General features: G+C 48.3%; 2 protein-coding genes across 3 annotated transcripts; one reads left to right on the top strand and one right to left on the bottom strand.

Annotated features, from left to right (window-relative positions):
* The first annotated feature begins 1,977 nt into the window (after positions 1-1,977).
* On the top strand, positions 1,978-12,618 carry LOC136467997 (protein FAR1-RELATED SEQUENCE 5-like). The gene is made up of 2 exons (XM_066466851.1): positions 1,978-2,388; positions 9,110-12,618. The coding sequence occupies exon 2, from the start codon at positions 9,114-9,116 to the stop codon at positions 11,385-11,387; it is 2,274 nt and encodes a 757-aa protein (XP_066322948.1). The 5' UTR covers positions 1,978-2,388; positions 9,110-9,113; the 3' UTR covers positions 11,388-12,618.
* Positions 3,739-14,378, bottom strand: LOC136467996 (E3 ubiquitin-protein ligase WAV3-like). Of its 2 annotated transcripts, none has more exons than XM_066466849.1 (2): positions 13,369-14,378; positions 3,739-6,079 (listed from the first exon to the last, which is right to left on the bottom strand). In XM_066466849.1, exons 1-2 carry the CDS (start codon positions 13,684-13,686, stop codon positions 4,178-4,180), a joined length of 2,220 nt encoding a protein of 739 aa, XP_066322946.1. In that variant the 5' UTR covers positions 13,687-14,378; the 3' UTR covers positions 3,739-4,177. The 2 variants fall into 2 exon arrangements, with proteins under 2 accessions (XP_066322946.1, XP_066322945.1); XM_066466848.1 differs by lacking the exon at positions 13,369-14,378 and adding an exon at positions 7,259-7,714.
* Positions 14,379-21,204: the final 6,826 nt, after the last annotated feature.

Here is a 21,204-nt window from a genome sequence, read left to right as displayed (position 1 = left end):
TAAATGCCTAGAGGGAAAGAGGAGGAGGCGGAGGTGCGTGACGAATATTTTGTGCGTGCGTGTTTTCTTTTTCTTTTTCACGCTTTGGTGTGGTGCGCGATTGCGCGAACGAACAATGATTGAATCAGACGGTTAGCAGGGAAATAGAATAATTAATCAACGGTGATTAGCTAACGACGGGACGGGGAAATGTTTCTCTTTTTTTTGTATACATTCTCGCGTTGATTAAAATTTTGTGTGGTATTATTTAAAACGAGCTGGAGCTTTTTTTATATATAGGAAAACGAGCTGGAGCTGGGAAGGGGAAAGCACAGGTACCGTCACCGATGACTCTGTTTGAAAATTCAATTGGGGAGGTTTACTTCAATCTGGTAATTGTGACGCGATTACTGGCTGGCTGGGTGGCTAGTAGGTGGGCCAGGCTGGAAGGACGGGAGGCCCTCCTTTTACGACGGCGTCAATCGTCAAACCCTCCTCGTTTCTTCTAGAGCTTAGCAAACTCGCAATCGCAAGACTAGTGCATCCTTTTCTTTTCTTTTGTTTTCATTTTCTTGGGTAGTAAGAACTGCAGCAGATTTTTGGACTCGGAATTTCTTGCCAGGAAATCAGTGCCATGCTTACACCACACCACGTGTGCTGCTAGGCTCGCACTAGTTCGTTCGCCTAACCCCATGTGAGGTGTGAGCTCCCCAATTTCATTCTCTTTTTTCTGGCTTTTTTTTTATATCAGAATGGGCATTAGCGCATCTGATTACCCGCGCAGATCCAATGCGGAAAGCAACATCCTTTGCTCCCCTCGATGAAAAGAAATGGGAACCGGAGCAAACATGGCTGCCGGTGCCAGATGACAACCGACAGGCGACCATCTTCTCCTCATGGCCCGTGCCTGGCTGCCATCATCAGGCACTGCTAGACTGCTGGTACACGGAGTACACCCTCATTGATCTCAGTGACCACCACAGGTCTGTTTGGTGACACTGGCAGACACCCCAGATGCCACCCAAAAATGCGCCCAAAACCGGGGATTGAGAGATGAAATCTGGCTGCCGATCTGGGGTTGGACCTCGAATGATTATAAACACAAATAAACTCCCCCGAAAAGGCCTGGAACTGAGCACTTCAGCTTTCTTTCTTGGTACCATCAGCTGTGCACCGACGCAGACACCATGATTAATAAAGCTTATTAGTTAAAGAAGCAGAGGGAGGTAGACTAGATCCAGCTCGTTTTATTAGGGCACCCGAGTCAGTTGCTAGCTCTAAGCCAATCTCTCTAATAGTGTTAGCTTTTAGTAATAACTTATAGTATGATTAGATCCATATAACACTCTCACATGTTTCTGGAATGTGTATAAGCCTAGCTCTTGAATTAAGAGTTACTTTTCTCTTTCATCTATTAAAATATGAAAGAAATGCTTAGAGCTAGCTTATGGACCAATCATTGCATGTGCCCTTAGTGGTGATGATGGAAACTCTAGCTATAAAGGCCATGTTCACTTCTTTTATAATTCGTCTTTTTTATAATAGTATTTTTCTCTCACAACAAATCAGCCGGAACAAACAGTGTTTCAGTTTGTTTTTTCAGCGAAGCAAACAGGACCAAAGCACAGGAGAGTATCAACGTACGAGTTCACTGGAAGCTCCCGGTGGATACCAAATTGTTAGGAGGAGGAGGGACCGGTGGTATCCGGAAGGAAATACGTACCGGTGGTATCCGGAAGGAAATACGTACAAGTCAGCGTAGAATATCCGGGTGTCAGGGCTTGCGTATGTATGCGCCAGCGCACGTACGAATCGCTTTCGGAGTCGGGCGGTAGGAGGAACAGGTCAGTCCGGAGCTCCTGACCCGACCGTTGCAGTTGAAGCGTCCGCGTCGCGTACTCGCGTCAGCCCACACGCCAATTCACCAACCGCTTGTTCAACTTCAAGCGTCGCCGTCCACCGATCCAACGGGGCCTCCTTTTTCATTCTAAACGGGCCATACCGGGTGGGGTCATCCTCACCTGGCCTGTAACTGTAACGGGCCACGCATTGCGAAATAGGAAAAAGGAAGGAAAGAGGAGCCCATCGCACGAGATGTCTTCTCTCGCCGGGGCGCTCTAGCCTGCTACCCGCCGTCACGGAAAAACGCAACCGGCCCAGCCCAAGCAGCCGCTGAGTCGCCACTTCTCCTTCTCGTTTCCTCTGGGACTCCGGCCGGTTCCCCATCGCCGCGTTCCGCGGTGCGCCGCTGCCGACCGGGGCGGGGCGGGGCGGGGCGTCGGCGGCGAGCGCAGGCTTACCCTCCTCGGCAGCTTGCGTGAATCCCCGACATGGCGTCAGGATCTCTGCATATTCCGCGTCATAGCGAAACCGACCGGGCCTCACGACGACCCCGCCTCTTACAATCAGGTTAGATGATCACTGCAATTTCTCGGCATGGCGTCAGGATCTCTACATATTCCGCGTCCTTTGATCTCGCCGAGCTGATTTAAGTTTAGGGACCGTTTTTATCTTCCGATGAGGTTAGTTGACACTCTCTCTCTCTGTGAATTTAGCACCATTGTAAAACATCAAATTGTTTGAGTTAGGACCATTGTAAAACATCAAATTGTAGCTCTGGGAACTCACGGAGGGCATCCAGCTCTCTGACCAACCCGACAGAACAATCTGGCGCTGGACACCGAGTGGCTCTTACACGACCAAGTCTGCATACAACATGTTGCACACAGGCGCCATAAAATTCCGTGGGCACAGACTCATTTGGAAGACCTGGGCGCCGCTCAGAGTAAAGATCTTCCTATGGCTGGCCTTCCGACGCAGACACTGGACTGGGGATCGTCGTTTGCGCCATGGACTGGACGCAAGGGAGCAATGCTATCTCTGTGACCAAGCTCGGGAAACGATTGACCATATCGTCGCATCATGTCCATATACCAGGGAGGTCTGGACAATCATCCTCCATGCCTTCGGTCGACTGCTCCCGCCGGCAACTCAATCCATCATGTCCTGGTGGCGACGGCTGCGCACAGACTGGAATGGTGTGCAACGTTCCGGTATTGACTCCCTCTTTGCGCTAGTATCATGGGAAGTATGGAAAGAACGGAATGCGCGCTGCTTCAGAGCGGCAGCTGTCGCACCTATCGACCTCTTTTCGGCCATCAGAGCAGAAGCGGGTCGCTGGGCAAAAGCCGGAGCTTCAGGATTTCACAGCTTGGCGATGCCAGGAGCAAGTTAGAACGCGGCGACAAACCGTGTCCGCAGATAGTTCTTAACGCCTATGTAACCCCCCTTTAAATTTCTGTTGTCGGGCCGGCGTAGGCCATTTGTAATTTAAACTCTCTTCCTTCTTAATACAAATGATACGCAATGCTCTTGCGTATTCGAGAAAAAAAAAATTTAGAACGGAGGTAGTAGTATTTTATTCCCATGTACCGTGTTGTTGCTCTGGACAGACATTCACTGTCAAACGAGGATCAACAAAAAATTGTAAGGAGTGTTCATTGTAAGCGAAGCATTTCCAAGATGCAGGCAGTAATCTATCAAGTAGCAGTGCCTCCAAAAAATTCCTTGCAAGATGGAACACAACAGCCCCGTTCGATTCACTGGAAAAAAGCCGAAACACTATTCCAACTGATTTGCTGTGAGAGAAAAACACGATTCCGGCTGAAAAAACAAATTGAAAAAGACGGATTATAAGAGAAGCGTACAGAGCAACATGATCATTGATCAAGTAACCAGATTTCTAGGCACAAGGAAAAATACCCAGCAGGATCATTAATTCCATTTCCAGGAAGAGGCAACAAACCTTTTCCATTTCCAGGTTGAAGAAACAAACCTTGCAAGGATCGGGATCAGGATTAGGTATCCATCCCTCCTCAAAGAGTCCACAAATGTATACCCTTCCCTTATGTACGTCACCACACAAAGGCGCTAGTACAATACTAGAGTATACAAGTCACCACCAACGGTAAAAAAAAATAACCCACCCTCCTGCCCATTTCTCCCAGGACGTATACCATCCCCTACCCCCAATTATAAAATACCTTACCTCTCTCACCATTTACCTCCACCACCCCAAATCAAATTTACACCGTTACATCCCCTTATACCCACACAAACTATACCCTGGTCCCGTCCTCCCGACACAAAACTAAGAATTTAGAGGACGCTAATCCTTCTTGGCAATGCCGATGTGCAGTTACCTTGGCTGCGGGCGTGCTGGGAATGATTTCGCGTGCCTCATCTGTGGAGTTGGTCGAGGGGTCGATGAGCGGCTCATTGTCTGCGAGCGCAGCAGCATGTCCACCATGGATGAAGTCTGGTAGGCCTGGATTAGGCTCTTGCTGTCCATCGAGTCCCCGCGTGCGGTTGCCCTCTGCCATGAGTGGGAGCTCAAGCCTGAGAGGACGTATGCCCGACCAGATGCCTCGTACCTTTGCCGATTGGCCATCCGATCTTGCATCTCCTTCAGCTCAGCATCCAATGCTTGGCACAGACGGTCACCGGACTGTCCTGATGCCGATCCCATGATCATTCTCCGGCAGTCTTCGAGTAGAGAAACAGCGTTGGTCAGGTCACCGCGCTCTGCAGAAAACCTTGCTTCGGCCATCACCTCGGCTGCATGAAGACGGTTCTTCTGGCAGTCCACCTCGATTGACACGCTTTGTACCGAGACGAATGCTGGCCTGGAGATCTTCACTTGCACATCAGCCATATTCACTGTCTCCTTCATGAGTGGATCTTTGTAGACGCAGCCAACCTTGAGAAGTGTTGTTTCCCCATAGCCTGGTGGAACGTTTACAGACACAAGAAAATCCCTTTCCTCTTCAGCATACAGGTCCCCGACATCTATGGAGCCATTCCTCTTATCATCTGAAACTCTGCTAGAATAGCTGCCTGATTTGATGGAGCCAAAGTGCACGTCAGGGTGGAGGCTCTCCACCTTAACATGCAGACCTTGTGCAACTACACTCAAAAGCCCACCAATGCACTGCGCAAATGCATCTTGAATAGCAGCCTCTGTCTCAATGAATGAAAAGGTCCCACCAGAAGTTTGTGAGATGGAGTGCAGGGAGACGGAGTCATGGTCAGCACCAAATCCAAAGACATGAACAGGTATCTGCTGGTTACCATTAGTGGATGGCAAGAGCGCACAATACTCTGGTGCTCCTTTGTGTACACCAGCAGTTGGTGAGACTGTATAGGTATCTTGACCGTCTGATAAAAGGATGATGCTGCAGACTGGATTCTTGGCCTGGCGTTCTTCGATCACCTTGGAGCCTTTCCTGAGGCCCTCTGCAATATTGGTCCCTCCATTTGACGTCAGTGAATTAACAGCCAGCAAGCTTTGCTGACGACCAGACTCAGTCATCCTACGAAGCGGGAAGAGCCTACGTGCAGATGATGAGAAGGCGATGACAGAAAGCCGATCAGAGGATCCAAGGTTCTGAATGACAAATCCCATAGCCCTCTTCAACAATGCAAGTTTGGTACCCGCCATACTTCCACTGACATCAAGAACTGTGATGAGATCAACAGGGGCACGAGTTGTACTTAGTCCGTTGCCATCTCCGAGATTGCTGGATGACTGCAGATGCTGAGCAAGGGGTGCCTTAAGGTGAATTAGAACAGTGAAGTTTCTTTCTGATGTATTTTCAGGTACTTCAGTGAACTCTGGATATGTTTTTATCTCTACTGTTCTCAAACAGCCCTGCTGAGTGTCATTAACCTCTTCACACAACAAATCCAAGGGTTCATCATCGTTGAAAGTACTAGGGTCTGTGTCAGGCAGCAATGTGGCCAGATGATGAAGCCGGCCAGAAGAGCGCGCACGGGGAAGTGGTCGCAATATGTTCATATGGCCTCCATTTTGGTACCCATTAACTGGATTGATCCTTACATTTCCTTGGGGTAATTCAGCAGGCAGGGGACCTCGGAATGGGAGCTCCTTCCATTTGATACGGCAGACTGGGCAGCTGCTGCTTCCGTGCTTAACATTTGCCGAAATACAATGGAAGTGGAAGGTGTGTGAGCACTCTGCTGTGAAGAGAGCATGGCCCTGACCAGGCTTCATTGTAGTCAAGCATATGGCACATGTTTTCTGGAAAAAGAAGCGGTGAAAAGTATAAGAATAAGAAATAGACATCTAATCTAAGAATGGTAAAAGCATGTAAAGAAGAAATAGACATCAAACCTACCACACATCTTTCATAGATAAATTTACAGTGAGGAAGTCGATAAATTGTTTGATAATTTGGTCCTAAAGAAGTACTCTATATTTGAAGTGCTGTCATGGCTGATCCCAAACGGTGGTCATATGCTGTAGTTTCAGACTTGCAGACAGAAAGCAGCCGTTCTGAAATTATATTGAAGTAACATGGTTTTTGAAGAAAAACTGCCTCTACAATCAGTCATGTAGCCATAAGCAGCCCATGGTCAAACTAATCTTAATATTATCCATCGAATTAGATGCCTTAATCTGAATTAGTTATTGCTGACTAGTTAATACACCTCAGTCCAGAAGAAAAAGAAGAATAAAGGGGCGATGAGGCAAGCAGTTTGGAAACCAAACTAGCAGCGTGTCCGAAACAAGTAGCTGCAGACGTTGCAATTAATAATAAGGGCCAATTGCATTTCTGCCCTTTTTTTCAACTCTAACTGCATGTTTGCCCCTGTTTTTTGAATCTGAAGCTTCCACTGATTCCTATTCCGTGAAGAAGACTTAACGGTGTTAAGTGAGAGCTAAAAAGACAAATGCCCTTGATATGAATGATCCAATAATCAATGACTTTTTATGTACCAACTTATTGTGGATGTATTTTGGACAAATGACATCACATATTTTGTACAGACAGGAATATCATCATTGTCATCTCCGTCAACTATTCCATCATCAGGCTCAATCCGTTGTTTGTTTTTTTGAATGGGGCCCACAGCTTTATTAAAAGGGTGTACCCAGTGCAGAGAGCTCCCGCTCTGTGCGGGGTCTGGGAAAGGGTGTTAGTGGAATGCCTTACCCTCGCCTGTGCAATGCGAGGAGACCGCGATTCGAACCCGGAACCTTCCGGTCAAAGGCGGTAAGACTCTACCGCTTGCACCAGACCCGCCCTTCGTCCAACAGCTTTATTAGTAATTAAAAAACAAAGAAAAAAATGGAGAACGCTCATTCAGATTCAGGCCGCACTCCGGCTTATCCATTCAGATGCCCAGTCCATCACGGCTTCAGGCTTCACCAATCACCGAGCACCCAAGGAGGTACACTGTGGCATAAGCAAGGGACCTGAGCGGATGGCGCGACACCGTGAGCGGAGACCAGCAGCGTGGGCGCGGCAGCGGGATGAGCTCCGCACCTGGTAGGCGCGTCGCCGGTCCTCCAAGCCGCCTGCGCCGCCGTGCCGCCAGCCAGTCGTGCCACGCCGGGCGCGGCAGCGGGATGAGCTCCGCGCCTGGTAGGCGCGTCGCCGGTACTCCAAGCCGCCTGCGCCGCCGTGCCGCCAGCCAGTCGTGCCACGCTGCCGCCCGTGCGCAGACGGCCCGCAGCCGCCACGCCCCCGCCCGCGCGCAGCCGGCCTGCCGCGCAGCTTGGAGCGCGCCCCGCCACCGACCCTAGCGACCGCACTTCTCTCATCACGTGATGAGACAAGGGGAAAAGAGGAGGCTCGTGTGTTTTAGACAAGGGATGGGCATCATAGTCTTTTCCCTTTCCTTTTTTTTCCAAACAATTTTTTTGACCCATTATTAAATAGCAAGTCACGGAGTTGGGAAGCAAGGGCAGACGGCAACTTCAGGTTCAAAAAATGAGGGTAAATATGCAAACTTAAACAAACAGGGGTAAACGTGCAGTTAGAATAAAAAACAAGGGCAGTAATGCAATTGTCCCTGATAAGTATTGCAGGTTTGCAACTGGGCCATGGTCGGAATACTTTCTTTTGCAATTCTGTCATCAGGGCGCCCCAAGGCGAGGGAACCAGCTCCTCTAACGTACTGAACTGCTACGTCCTGGGACGTAGCGACGTCCGATGCCTTCCATTTCTGATCCAGCGGCGGAATCCGATTCTAATCTAGCACCAGGAAACAAGCAGGAGGCCACACACACCCCTCAGCCCATGTACACGATGCGGCCCAACTCGAAGGAACGCTCCAGTCTCAAGCAGTCGCCTCCGCCGCAGCGCCCTGAAGATGGCCGCTGGCAAGCTGCTGTTGCTCGCGGCCTCCCCGGCGTGCTGCTCACGGCCTCCCCGGCGCTGGAGCAGGCAAGCAGATCCTTGGGAAATTTCTCAACTCCATCTCCCTCATCCTCCGCAAAGGAACGGAGTGCTCCAGCCACTCGCCGTCGCCGTAGTGGCCGTGAAGATGGCCGCCGGTCGGCTGCGCTGCTGCTGATGGCCTCCCTTGGCACTGGAGTAGGCAAGCAGGTCTCGGGGAAGGGAACTTCCCGGGGAAGGTGCTCTCCTCCACCGCCCTCATCCTCCGCCTTCCTATCGGCTCGTCCCCGCGCTGTTCCTGGGGCGTACCTGCGCCTGATGCTGTTTGTTCCTGATCAAGCGGTAGGAAGCAAATAGGCAAAGAACAAGCACATACGCAGGTCCATAAGCCTGTTTGTGGCCCATTCCTGTAGCACGAGTGACCAAGAAAAAGGCGCGAGCCGAGGAAAATGGCGGGCAGAGGGCCATGCTGCCGGAAAAAAGGGCGCGCGGTTGCGAGAGGGCTGCACAGACGGACCTGTCAAGGAGTGATCGCCGCCAGATTACTCTATCGACGAACAAGACGATTCCCTGGGTCATTCAAGCACCGAAGGGACGAGTTGCTCTGCTCTTGTTTTCTGTTCCATGGAGATGGAAGAAGAGGCCAACATAAAAGAAGCTAACCAAGTGAATCATGATCCTAATAAGTGAGTAACACAACCCCTCTGTATTCTATTACTTGTTATTTTACGTCAAATGAATTTTGTTATTTGAATCCCATGTACAACTACTCTCAGATCTGGAATTAGTAGTAGGATTTTCTCCGAAATTGCTACTCTCAGATCTAAATTTTTCATGTACAGCTACTCTCATATCTGTTATTTGACGTCAAATGAATTTTCTCTGAATCATGATCCTAACAAGTGAATCATGTTTTTTTGTTCTAGAAAAATGCTGCCTGGTTTGGTACCTCACGTTGGCATGGAATTTGGAAATTCAAATGAAGCTTGGGCATTTTGGCTTAGCTACGGCGGACAGCAAGGCTTTGATGTCAGGAAAAGGTATACAAACAAAAGACCATCCGATGGCAAGATTACATCATGCAAATTTGTTTGTGCAAAGGAGGGTCATCGATTGCCGGACAAAAGAGATCATCTAACAAGATGCCCTCGAGCTGAAACTAGAACTGACTGCCAAGTCCACATGAATCTGAAAATGGATCGAGAAAATGGAAATCTGAAAGTGTCTGAGCTGGTTTTGGAACACAATCATGCACTACACCTGCCAGAAACCTTACACTTAATGGTGTCACAAAGGAAAATTTCAGAGTTACAAGCTTTTGAAATTGAAACAGCGGATGATGCGGGAATTGGACCAAAAGCTGCACATGAGTTGGCTAGTCGTCAAGTTGGTGGTCCAGTCAATCTTAGCTACACCCTTCGTGATCACAAGAATTATTTGCGGACCAAGCGCCAACGAGAGATAGCATACGGCCAAGCAGGTAGCATGCTCAAGTATTTTCATGACAAAATTGTTGAGAACCCATCATTCCAATATGCACTGCAAATGGATTGTGAAGAACAGATAACAAATATATTCTGGGCTGATGCTAAAATGATCATGGACTATGCACATTTTGGTGATGTCGTTAGTTTTGACACTACTTTTGGAACAAACAAGGAGAGTAGGCCTTTTGGTGTATTTGTTGGATTCAATCATTTTAGAGAAACGGTTGTTTTTGGGGCTGCTCTCATGTATGATGAAACATTTGAATCTTTCAAGTGGCTATTTGAGACCTTTCTAAAATCTCATAATGGACAGCAACCTAAAACATTCTATACAGATCAAGATGCTGCAATGGGGAAGGCAGTTTCTCAAGTGTTTACAGAAACATGGCATGGATTATGCACCTTTCATATCATGCAAAATGCAGTCAAACATCTACATGAAGAGAATAATGAAGAGGAGAACAAAGAGAATAGAAAGGAGAAGAGTCAAGAGAAGAAAAAAGAGAAGAAAAGGAAGAAGAAAAAAGAGGAGAAAAAGGAGGAGAATGAGGAAACAAGTGTTCTGTCAGATTTTAGTGCATGCATGTTTGAGTACGAAGACATTGCAGAATTTGAACAAAAATTTAAACTCATGAGGCAAAAGGTGAGCAAGCAAACTTGGTTAGACAGTATTTACAAGTTGAAAGAAAAATGGGCTGAATGTTATATGAAGAATGTCTTCACATTAGGAATGAGAAGTACACAACTTAGTGAGAGTCTAAACAATGACTTGAAAATCCATTTCAAATCAGATTTTGATATCATCCGGTTCTTTAAACATTTTGAAAGGGTGGTGCAAGGGAAAAGAAATAATGAACTAAATTCAGAATTTGATTCAAGGAAAAAAATGCCTAAAATATGTATGATGAAGCCGCCACCTATGTTGGTGCAGGCTAGCAAGCTGTACACGCCTATTATATTTGAAGCTTTTCAAGGTGAATATGAAAGATCCTTGGCAGCTTGCACCAAAGCACTGGATGGTACTAATGAATATCTAGTAGGGGATTTTACATATGAGGAGGAATATAAAGTTGTCGGTGATCCTTTGAAGGAAACAGTTGCATGCAGCTGCAGGCAATTTGATAGAATTGGGATATTGTGTAGCCATGCTCTTAAGGTTCTTGATTTGATGAATATCAAATCACTGCCACCACAATACGTGTTAAAGCGTTGGACACGGGAAGCACGGACTATAACTGTACAAGACAACCAAGGGAGAAACATAATTGAAAATCCTAAGATGGATGCTATGCTTCGGTTGAAATATATGTCCCACAAATTTCTCAATTTGGCACACCAAGCAGCTAACTCTCCTGAGTGCACAATGTTAGTGGACAGCACACTTGACATCCTTGGTAAGCAAATTGCAGAAAAGGTCAATACAAGTACAAGCACTTATCAGATCAATACAAGTACAAGCACTGTTGAGGATTCAAGTACAGCACATTTGACATCGTTGATTAATGCTAGCCTAAAGAAAAGGGATGTCCAAACAAAAAGTTCAAAACGAAAAAGAACCTGGCTCGATAAGAAGCACAGGGCTAGAAAAAGGAGAGAAAACAAAGCTACATCTCAGTTTGGCGAAGCAGGTAATAATGATGTTGTACAAGAACAAGAGGCAGTTAGTGGTGGAGCACAAGCACAAGCACAAGGTGCATTCTGTCCTTTTTTTTTCTGAAGCTTCCAATTCAGGTGGTACACAAGCACAGGCACAAGTTAGCTTCACTCAAATGTTGATGGTAATATGCTCATAATATAGCTACTTTACAAATCTTGAGATAATATTTTCTTTTTAAAAGAACTTACTTCTTCATTTAACTTACAGGGACCAATGACCAATGACCTTCTGTCTAGGTTCTGGTGATGTTGTTATAAAGAGCTGTTAGTATTTTGAAGTATGAGAATTGTATGTAACATTGGGGATGCTCCCAGGTGGATATAAATGTTTAGGTTTCTTTTGCCACAAATCTGGTGCTAGATGATATGCTCCCAGGTGGGCAAACTTGGCTTTTTTTTTTGCTACTTGGCAATTATCATGAATGCAAAAACTCTAGTTCTGTACATATAACTTAGCTTTCTTTTGCTATGTTGCAAATGAGCATTGTAGTAGAACTGGTACATATTCTGCCTTTCAGAGTTCTCAGATAAAAAAATCACAACACCGAAGTATCAAATTCATAATAATTATACTCTAAAATTGGCAAGCATTATTCAATCATCACAAACAATTGAGCCCCAATCTCAACTCACATCAGTTACACAATGACAATTCAACACTGCTACTTGTCTACTACTAGTCTGAACTTTAGAGTTCGGCTTCTCATGGTGCTGTTGCTGCTAGTCTAAACTCTGAACATTGGAGTTCGGCTTCTCAAGGTGCGGACAGCGCGGGGACGAGCCGATATGAAGGCGGAGGATGAGGGCGGTGGAGGAGAGCACCTTCCCCGAGACCTGCTTGCCTACTCCAGTGCCAAGGGAGGCCATCAGCAGCAGCGCAGCCGACCGGCGGCCATCTTCACGGCCACTACGGCGACGGCGAGTGGCTGGAGCACTCCGTTCCTTTGCGGAGGATGAGGGAGATGGAGTTGAGAAATTTCCCAAGGATCTGCTTGCCTGCTCCAGCGCCGGGGAGGCCGTGAGCAGCACGCCGGGGAGGCCGCGAGCAACAGCAGCTTGCCAGCGGCCATCTTTAGGGCGCTGCGGCGGAGGCGACTGCTTGAGACTGGAGCGTTCCTTCGAGTTGGGCCGCATCGTGTACATGGGCTGAGGGGTGTGTGTGGCCTCCTGCTTGTTTCCTGGTGCTAGATTAGAATCGGATTCCCGCCGCTGGATCAGAAATGGAAGGCATCGGACGTCGCTACGTCCCAGGACGTAGTAGTTCAGTATGTTAGAGGAGCTGGTTCCCAAGGCGAGCCGGTGGTGGGCTCTCGGGAATCCGTAGAGTCCCTGTGCTGCAAGATGCAAGTTTGGAGGAAGAACGCACAAGGGATCTGAGAACAGTGCCGGGGCTGTTCTGAAAAGGATGCTATGCCTCCACAAAAAGAAGTGAAGCTAGAGGGCAGGCTATGGAGGAGAAAAGGGAAGAGGAAAAAAAGTGAATGATGAATGGGAGAGGGCCAGAGGGGTATGGTGGTGGTGGTGGTGGACTATGGCTATGTCCTCAATCCTATGGACTATGGAATGTGAGAGAGGAGAGCAGGATGAAGGGGAGGAGGACCCCCTGGTTAAAGAAAGACAAACTCCCCCCACTTTCTTCATGATGATATTCCTCCATTATTGCGACCTCCTCCTGCATCCCCTTTTTCTACTAGTGTTGCCCCCTTTTGCGTGTGCGGATGCGTGATGAAAGCTACTGGTAGCACTGTTGCATGCATCATTTGGAGCAAAGGAAAAGAACATCACAGCACAGGTGTACAACTGCTGCAGCCTGAATGAACACTTGCTGCTGCAGCTCCTGCTGCTGTGAATATTTTTTTCCATTATTTGGAGCTGACTTGCTAGGCTACTACTGCAATTGAAGATTTGAAGGGGACCAAAAGAAATTAGCAGAGCAAGCAGAGTGATCTTTTGGAGTTTTATTACATGGGTGGATCATGACAATAAGTTGCAACCTTTAGCGGATCGATGGATGGAGACGGAGACGGGAGGACGGACGGTACCTTGAAGGATTTGCTGCCGGATTTGGAGAGGCGGAGCCCGGCGGACGTCGGGGTCGGTGTGGTGGGCATGAGCGCGCCGGCGCCGGCGTCGCCACCGTTCACCTTGCCGTTGGCGCTGCTCTGCTCCGCCGAAGCAGCCGTGGGGGTGGTGTCGGTGCTCGTGGCGGCGGACGACGAGGAGGCGACCGGCGACACGAGCGCCGCCGTGGAGGAGGCAGTGTTGGGCGAGCTGGCGTCGTCGCCTTCCAGCGTCCGGGGCACGTAGACGCAGAGGTTGAGCCCCAGCGACATCTTGGCCTTCCGCCATCTGCTCTCCATTATGCTCGCGCAGTTGGAGCTCGCCTTCAAGCTTCGCTGCTGGTGCTGCTAGCTTGCTGAGATGAGCCTGAGCTGACTGTGAGTTGAGCTACTTTTTTTTTTTTTTTACAACAGTTGAGCTACTTCTTGTTGTAAGAAGAGAGAAAGAAGGAAGAAGGTGGTGGGTGGGTGCTGGTTGGGTATTTGGTGGGGAGGTCAGAGGCAGATTTGGCGGCGCTTTTGCCCGGTTTGGTGGCTGGCAGGAGGAGGAAGAGCCGCCGCCGCGGAGGCCATGGCCATGCGAAGCACAGCACCCTGAGATCAAAGCCTCGTAGCAGCTTGGGAAATCAAGAAAGGGGAGGTTAAAGAGGAAAGAGAAAGAGAAAGAGGCGTATGGTATGGATGGATGGCTATTTGACCTTAGCAGCCAAGCCAGTGCGATGAGAAGAGAGAAAGGGGGAAGGAGACGACGGAGGGAGCAGCCTTTTAACAAAGAGGAAAAGCAGCAACACCACCAAAGCAAGCAGGAGCACAGGCCCCCTATGGGGGAGAAGGAAAAGGTTGGGGAAGAGCTGAATGATGGCGAGGAGCCGAGGAGTGAACAGAAGCACAACACAAAGAGGCGACGAGAAGAGGAGAGAGGTACTCTCTCCGTTCACAGGCCTCAGCTCTGGGCTCTGGGACTGGGAGTGGTGACCACAGACCACTCGGTCGCATGTGCTCCTGTGCGTATGTATAAACAAGGCGGTGGTGGCGCCTACTGAATTGTCCAGCTCGGCTCCTCCTCAAAGTATTTGCCCCGTATTTTCATGCCCATGCTTTCTGCTTCGTGCGCCACGCCGAGCTGGACTTCTCGTCGGCTTCGGCGGCAGCCTCTGTGGCTCTGTCCCTGCCCCTGCATTGCACCGCAGTTCGTCAGAAGAGGACCGGTAATTTTCTGACGTGCTTTGTTGCCTTCTTTTTATTCACCCAATGATGCGTGAAAGAGAAACAAAAACAAGAAGAAAAGAAAAGAAGATTAAAAAGAAGGCCCGCCGGGTCAAATTCGTCTCCTCCTTTCTCCTGTAGGAGTATATATGCATAATTCCTTTCCCGGCGGCGCCTCTCTGTCACGGGTTTGTTCGCGTCGCCGTTGATGGGCACAGCCATTTACCATCGCCACTACCGAGTTGCTGCCGTGCGTGTGTGTGCCACTAGTTTTATAGTAAGTATTTTTTTTTAGAATTACACAGGATATACACACTTCATCAATCGCAAAATAATTATACATCTTGTTTCTCAAAAGTCATGCATTTTAAAATTTAATCACATAGTATATAAAAATATAATATCTATATTATGATGCATCATAAATAGATTAATTGTGGAATTTATTTTAGTAATGAATTTATATTGATCATATTTTCTATAAATATTGTTAACTGTACAAACTTCTGGAAAAGTAAAAGATGTGGTTGTTTTTGGACCAAGAGAGGTATATGTTGTGGACAGAGCTTCCTTCCTCCACGAGTGTTATATACTGTATCTATTACTATCTTTATTGAGAGAATTCCTTATTTGACACTGAAAAAATGAGTCATTCCTTTCTTGGCTCTGAAATTTTCTTTGTTCCCTATTTGACACTTACTTCAACTTCCATCCCTAATTTGACACTACCGTCAAATTCGTTAGCTAACGGTGTTAACTGGCTGTTAAAAAGACGTTTTTGCTCCTAGACGCATGCAGAGGCGCGGTTGCATGCATGCATCGCTGGCTGGCTGGTCTTTTTTTGCAGCTGGGCGCATTCATCAGAGGTGGGTGTAAGTTTTTTTTTCCTCTCAAATTTGCTTCGCCGGTTTTTTTTCTAGGGGCAAAAACATCTTTTTAACAGCCAGTTAACACCGTTAGCTAACGGATTTGACGGTAGTGTCAAATTAGGGATGAAAGTTGAAGTGAGTGTCAAATAGGGAACGAAGAAAATTTCAGGGCCACGAAAGGAACGACTCATTTCCCCAGTGTCAAATAAGAAATTCTCTCATCTTTATTTCTGGTCCCTTTGGCCTGTTCGGCTGGCAGAATTTTGGCTGAAACTGACTGAAAAATACTGTTTTTGCTGAATTGTTGTGAGAGAAAAACACTGTTCTGACTAAAAAAAGAAGCCGAACAAGTCGAATATAGGATAAGCCGAACGGGGCCTATTTCTCTCCCACGTGTGTCACATGTTCAATCCTTCATCTCTGTGTGTTTTGCTGTCGTGTCATCGTGTGGTTTGAAAAAACAACATGCTCTGATTTCAGTTTCATCCAGGGAAGAAGAGAGGAAGGGAAGGGAAAGAGCGAAGCCCTTTCGGGAGCTGAACCTAAGACTGTCTCCAACGAGGAGATGCAAACCCAAAATGGGTTACGCACAGTTGCTTTGCCTCCCGAAAGCAGGCTCCAACGGCTGACCCTGACGGATGACCGATTTTGCGAGCAGACGGAAGCGATACGCAAAAATGCCCTCTCTCCTCGGTACGCAATCCGCGCACGCCTCCGCGACGCCGAGGTGGCCTGCTCCCACACCGGCCGCACCGCCGGCCCCGCTCGTCTCTGACGCCCGAAGTGGTGGGCCCGTGGCGAGGCGCGGCCGGCTCGCGCGAGGCGAGACCGCGGAGGAGCGCGATCGGCGCGACCGCGCCGAGGAGCCGCCGACGCTCCGAGCAGGCGGACGCGCGGGCCAGATCCAGCTCCCAGTGCTCCGGTCGCCGTCGGGGGCCGCGCGTGCCGTCATCCTCAGGCCGCCGTCGGGACCGCGCGGGGTAGTCCTCGGGGACGCCGCCGTGCGCCTGTGCCAGGGAAGGCCACCGTGGGGAGGTCGTGCTGGGGCGGAGGAGGTCCAGTGGGGTGGGGAAGAGGAGGCACGAGGCCGGCTTGGGAGGAGGCACGCAGACCAGAGGTCGTCGCGGGGAGGAAAGGACGCCGCGCCGGTGCTTGCCGCTGGCGAGGGGCTCCACCGGCGAGGGAGCCCAGCAGGGGAGGGGCGTGGGCGGGGAGGAGTGCCGAGGAGAGAGGCTGCACGTCGGGAGAACCGCTGGGCGCTGCCGTGAGGCTCGCCGCGCCGGGGGAAGCCATATCTGGGGTCGGGCGCTGTCGGGGAGGGCCGCCGGGGAAGGAGAGGGAGGGCTCGCCGCGCCGGTGAGGATTTTTTGCGTGGGCCGTTGGAGAAGGCACGGTGTGGGTGCGGGATTCTTTCCCTGTACGCGACCTAAATTCTGGAATAGGTATCCGGTTTGGGTGAGCTCGGTTGGAGATAGTCTAACCTGCCCAAAAATAGGAACCCAGGTAAGCTAAGCAGCCAGTGGCGTTCAGTGGTGGTGGGCGTAGCGTAAGCCGTAACCAAAAGGGCGTGGGTGACTGAACCGTGCGAGAACCAAAGAAGGAGACAATGGTGACTGGGCTGGGACGACTCGAGAGAGAGGTGCTTGAAAACAATGGCGGTGGTAGAAAAGAAACCCCTCCCGTGACTCTGTGTAAAGGAGAGAACGAGAGCAAACGCATGCAGGGCAGTGAGTAGTAGTGTCATCCTGCCGGTGCCGGCCGTCCGGCTACCTTTGCTGCCTGCCATGTGGCCTGTTCACTTGTGTCGTGAGTCGTACTATTTCAGTGTAACAAATCAGTGAATACTATTTTCCACCGTGACTTTTCAGTAAAGCTAAGCACCGGTGAGGTCAACTGTAACTCTGGTTGCTCCGAATTCGAACTGCTCAGTTACTACTATAATAGAAGTTTCAAAAGCACCCTAGGGACGGCTTAGGGTTAGCCGGGGAAGGTGTAATCAGTGTGACCTACTGACCTGAACTCATGTGTTTTCTAAAATTCTTATCACATCAAATACTTAGATACATACATGGAGTATTAAATATAGACTAATTACGAAGCTAATTGCACAACTTACGACTAATTTATGAGACAAATCTTTTAAGTCTAATTAGTCTATGATTTGACAACGTGGTGCAATAGTAAACATGTGCTAATGATAGATTAATTAGGCTTAAAAATCGTCTCGCAAATTAGCCTCCATCTATATAATTGGTTTTGTAATTAATCTATATTTAATGCTCCTTGTTAGTATCTAAACATTCGATGTGACATAAATTTTAGGAGCGACTAAAGAACCAAACACCCTTCTAGTAATAAAATAAAATCTGTATTGAAGCAGTGTACTGTACGTGGTGGTATCATTCCATTCGTGCATGCCTCGTTCTCTCTTTATAAAAAGGCATGTGTTTTGAGTAGATTTATAGAAAAAAATATATTATCAATATTTATACCTTCTATTATATTTGTTTAAAATATAACTATATATTTAATTTTTCTAAATCTGACTAGATTAATATTGTCGATATTCGTACCTCCTAATATATTTATTATAAAAATATATTATCATGCCGATCCAATGATATTTATTATATATTTATAAAATATTTTATGTTTGTGGTTAGACATTCAAATGTTTGACTTTTCAAAAAAAATGAAATGTACGTACATTTGCTTTGGAAGAGAGAGAGTGTGCACGACAAAGAATATATGATTTCGTCAAGATACTAAGGAGATGTTTGCTTCCACGCCACAGAGAGCCACGCCGCACTTTCTGGCGGCCATAGAAAGTTAGATAGTTGTTTGGTTCTTGACTCAACGAAGGCTACCACAAGCATCAGCAGTTTAAAAAGTCAAGCGGCCTGTTCGCTTGTTGGTTTCAGTCAGCCCAAATCAGTTAGCCAACAGTGTTTTTCTCTCACAATAAATCAGCACCAGCCAACCCAAACCAGCCCAGAAACTAACCAGCGAACGTACCGAAGATTCACGCCACAAACTGTGGCGGCCATTTTTAGCGCCTCAACCGCGGCGTCGCCGTAGACGAGGCTTATGCTAAGGCGTGCTAGCCTCAGCAACATGGACACTTTTTTTTTGTTTATATTGATCTTTTGTGTGGAAGAAGAATGGAAAATTGGAGACGATAGAACGTTTGTTGATTCACGCATCCATCCTCCAGTCCATCCCGTGACAAAAGCACAGTGCGTGTCTGTGACTGTGAGGCGGTAGGACCAGACGGGAGAGGGAATAAATCATAGGATGGGCGCACCGCGCAGTGAGCAGAGCTGCAGGTGCCTTGCCTCCCCGGACGGCGCGGCGGTGAGAAGCGGACAAGCCCCTAGAGTCAAAACCGACGCCCCCGCCCCCGCCCCCGCCCCGTGTTGTCAATTCCTGCCCCTGCTCCACCCACCACTCCAGCCACACTCTCGCCTCCTCTCTCTCGTGTGCTGTGCAGTGCAGTGCGGTGCGGTGTGCATGTCACGCACCGCTGCCTCCAGTCCAGTGCTCCACCACACAGTGACAGGGCCGCAGGCCGCAGCGAATGGTCCAGTCCGCCCGTCCAGCAGGCGAGTCCCCGTCGCTGCGTGGGCAGCGGGCAGCCGGGCACCACCACCAGCAGCAGCAGCAGCCCGCCGTCTCCTCGCTAGCTACCTCACCCTCTCGCTGCCGCCGCCCGCGTAGCCGTGACCGCGCGTCTCAATCGCCGGCGCCGTGCCCTCCAAGCAACGAGCCAGAGCCCAGCGCCCAGCGCCCAGCACCCAGCGGCACGGGCCACGTGCCGAGGCGAGCATGCCAGACGGCACGGCACGGGACGGGCGGCCCGCATGCGCATGCGCTTGTGTGGAGGACTGGGACTACTCGCGCGACACGGGCAAGCTAGTGTGGTGACCGCATGCAGCGCTGCAGGTCTGCAACGCAACGCCGGTTGGTTGGCTGGCCGGCCGTTGGCCGTTGCAATAATACGCGGCCGTCCCGACACCCGTGGGCTGCTGGCCGCGGTGAAAAAACAAGACGGGCGTGTTTTTAACACGGAGGGTGAAAGCTGAATGGAGACGACACCATATGTTTTCAGAGTGATTCTTTTTTTTGTACAGCGATTCCAAGGAGCAGCTGATAGACGAGTGCTGGGTGAGTCGGACTGGAACGGAACGGAACGGAAGCGGCCACCGGCAGGAAGTGGTGGGAAGCGGCCGAACCGGATGGGTAGACGTACGGAGTCACGGAGAGAGCCGCCGCAACGCAACAACCCAACACCCAACAGTGTGCAGTAGAGACGTGTATGTATTAATAGAGAGGAGCTAACTACTATATGGGTGGGCTAAGAGAAGACTATAAAGAACCTTACAACCAGAGCTGACTATATTATTAGCTTTGCTATGACAGAATCAAGACGAGATACTCTCTCGTCTCTTCCATACTACTCTCTCCATAGTAAATTGTATAAGCCGTTTTAATTTTAATTCAATTTCATCTAAAAATAACATTCACTTGTGCAATATATCAGATAAACATCTATAGTTTTTTTTTTTTGAGGATCAAAGACTTCTAGCTAATTTTTAGCTGGCTAACTTTTAGTCAGTTAATTTTTTAGCTATAGTTGACAGTTAGCCTTACGTGGTCCAAACAAAGTCTTAATGCTCTACCCGATAACATTTATTAAATTGATGATGGAGCTCTCCAAGGAGTGCCAAAAAAAACTTCCAAAACCACTTTGGGAAGTAGTCTTACCGGTAAAAGTTACCAATATACTAAGGTCCTGTTTAGAACCCATAATTTAAGCTGACTAAACTTAAGACAATATATTTTAGATCAATTATTTAGAGTCTCAAAAGTTAAAATGATGTAAAATTTAGTAGTAGGACTGGTCACTTGCAATTTGGGATGGGGTGAGTAAAAGCTACCAATAGAGCACGCAGTTGGAAGCAGTAGAACAGCCCGAATTTTTTTTATTTTTCAACCTTTTAAAAAAAAATATTCACAAATAGACCGTTGGTGGTTTTATTTTCGTTTATAGACCCTGACCTCGGCGTCATGGCTTTTGGCGCCGAGGAAACACGTCTCGGCGCCATGGACAATGGCGCCGAGGTCTTGGCGAGGCATCGAACGCGTCGGTGACCTGGCGTCGACGTGGACAAGGCCTCGGCACCATAGATCTTGACGCCGAGCTATTACCTTATAGATCTCGGTGTTTGAAATGAAATAAATATAATTGTTCTGAGAAATATGCAACAACACTATTGTGGTTCAGCTGGTTAAGAACCCCAACGCTGAATCTTATTTTCTTATAAAATTAACTCGATTTTCAACCCTTTTGATATATTATAAAATTAACTTGATTTTCAACCCTTTTGATATATCGTATCGAACTGCCCCCAGCAAAAACCAAAATTCTTACTGAACAAATTATTTATGGAAAAAGTCTACTTAACCCCCACCTATCATACTTGGTCTACTTCACCCATCAACTATGAAACCGTCTATTTTACCCTCTGAACTATCTAAAACCGTCTGTTTTACCCCCTGGAGCGGTTTTTAGCGGCGGTTTTGCTACAGTAACAGCGGGTTTGTTACAGTGACGTTGGGTTTGCTACAGTACCTGTGGTTTTGAATTTCCTTTTCTTTTATTTATTTTCGGTGAATTTTTGAAAAATCATAGAAAAATCATAAAATAAAAAATCTAATTTTATTGGACTCCACATGAGTAGAT

This window comes from Miscanthus floridulus, chromosome 7 (genome assembly GCF_019320115.1).
Source record: "Miscanthus floridulus cultivar M001 chromosome 7, ASM1932011v1, whole genome shotgun sequence".
Taxonomy (NCBI): domain Eukaryota; kingdom Viridiplantae; phylum Streptophyta; class Magnoliopsida; order Poales; family Poaceae; genus Miscanthus; species Miscanthus floridulus.
Note: the sequence above shows the minus strand (reverse complement) of the source record. Positions and strands in the feature narration are given on the sequence as shown.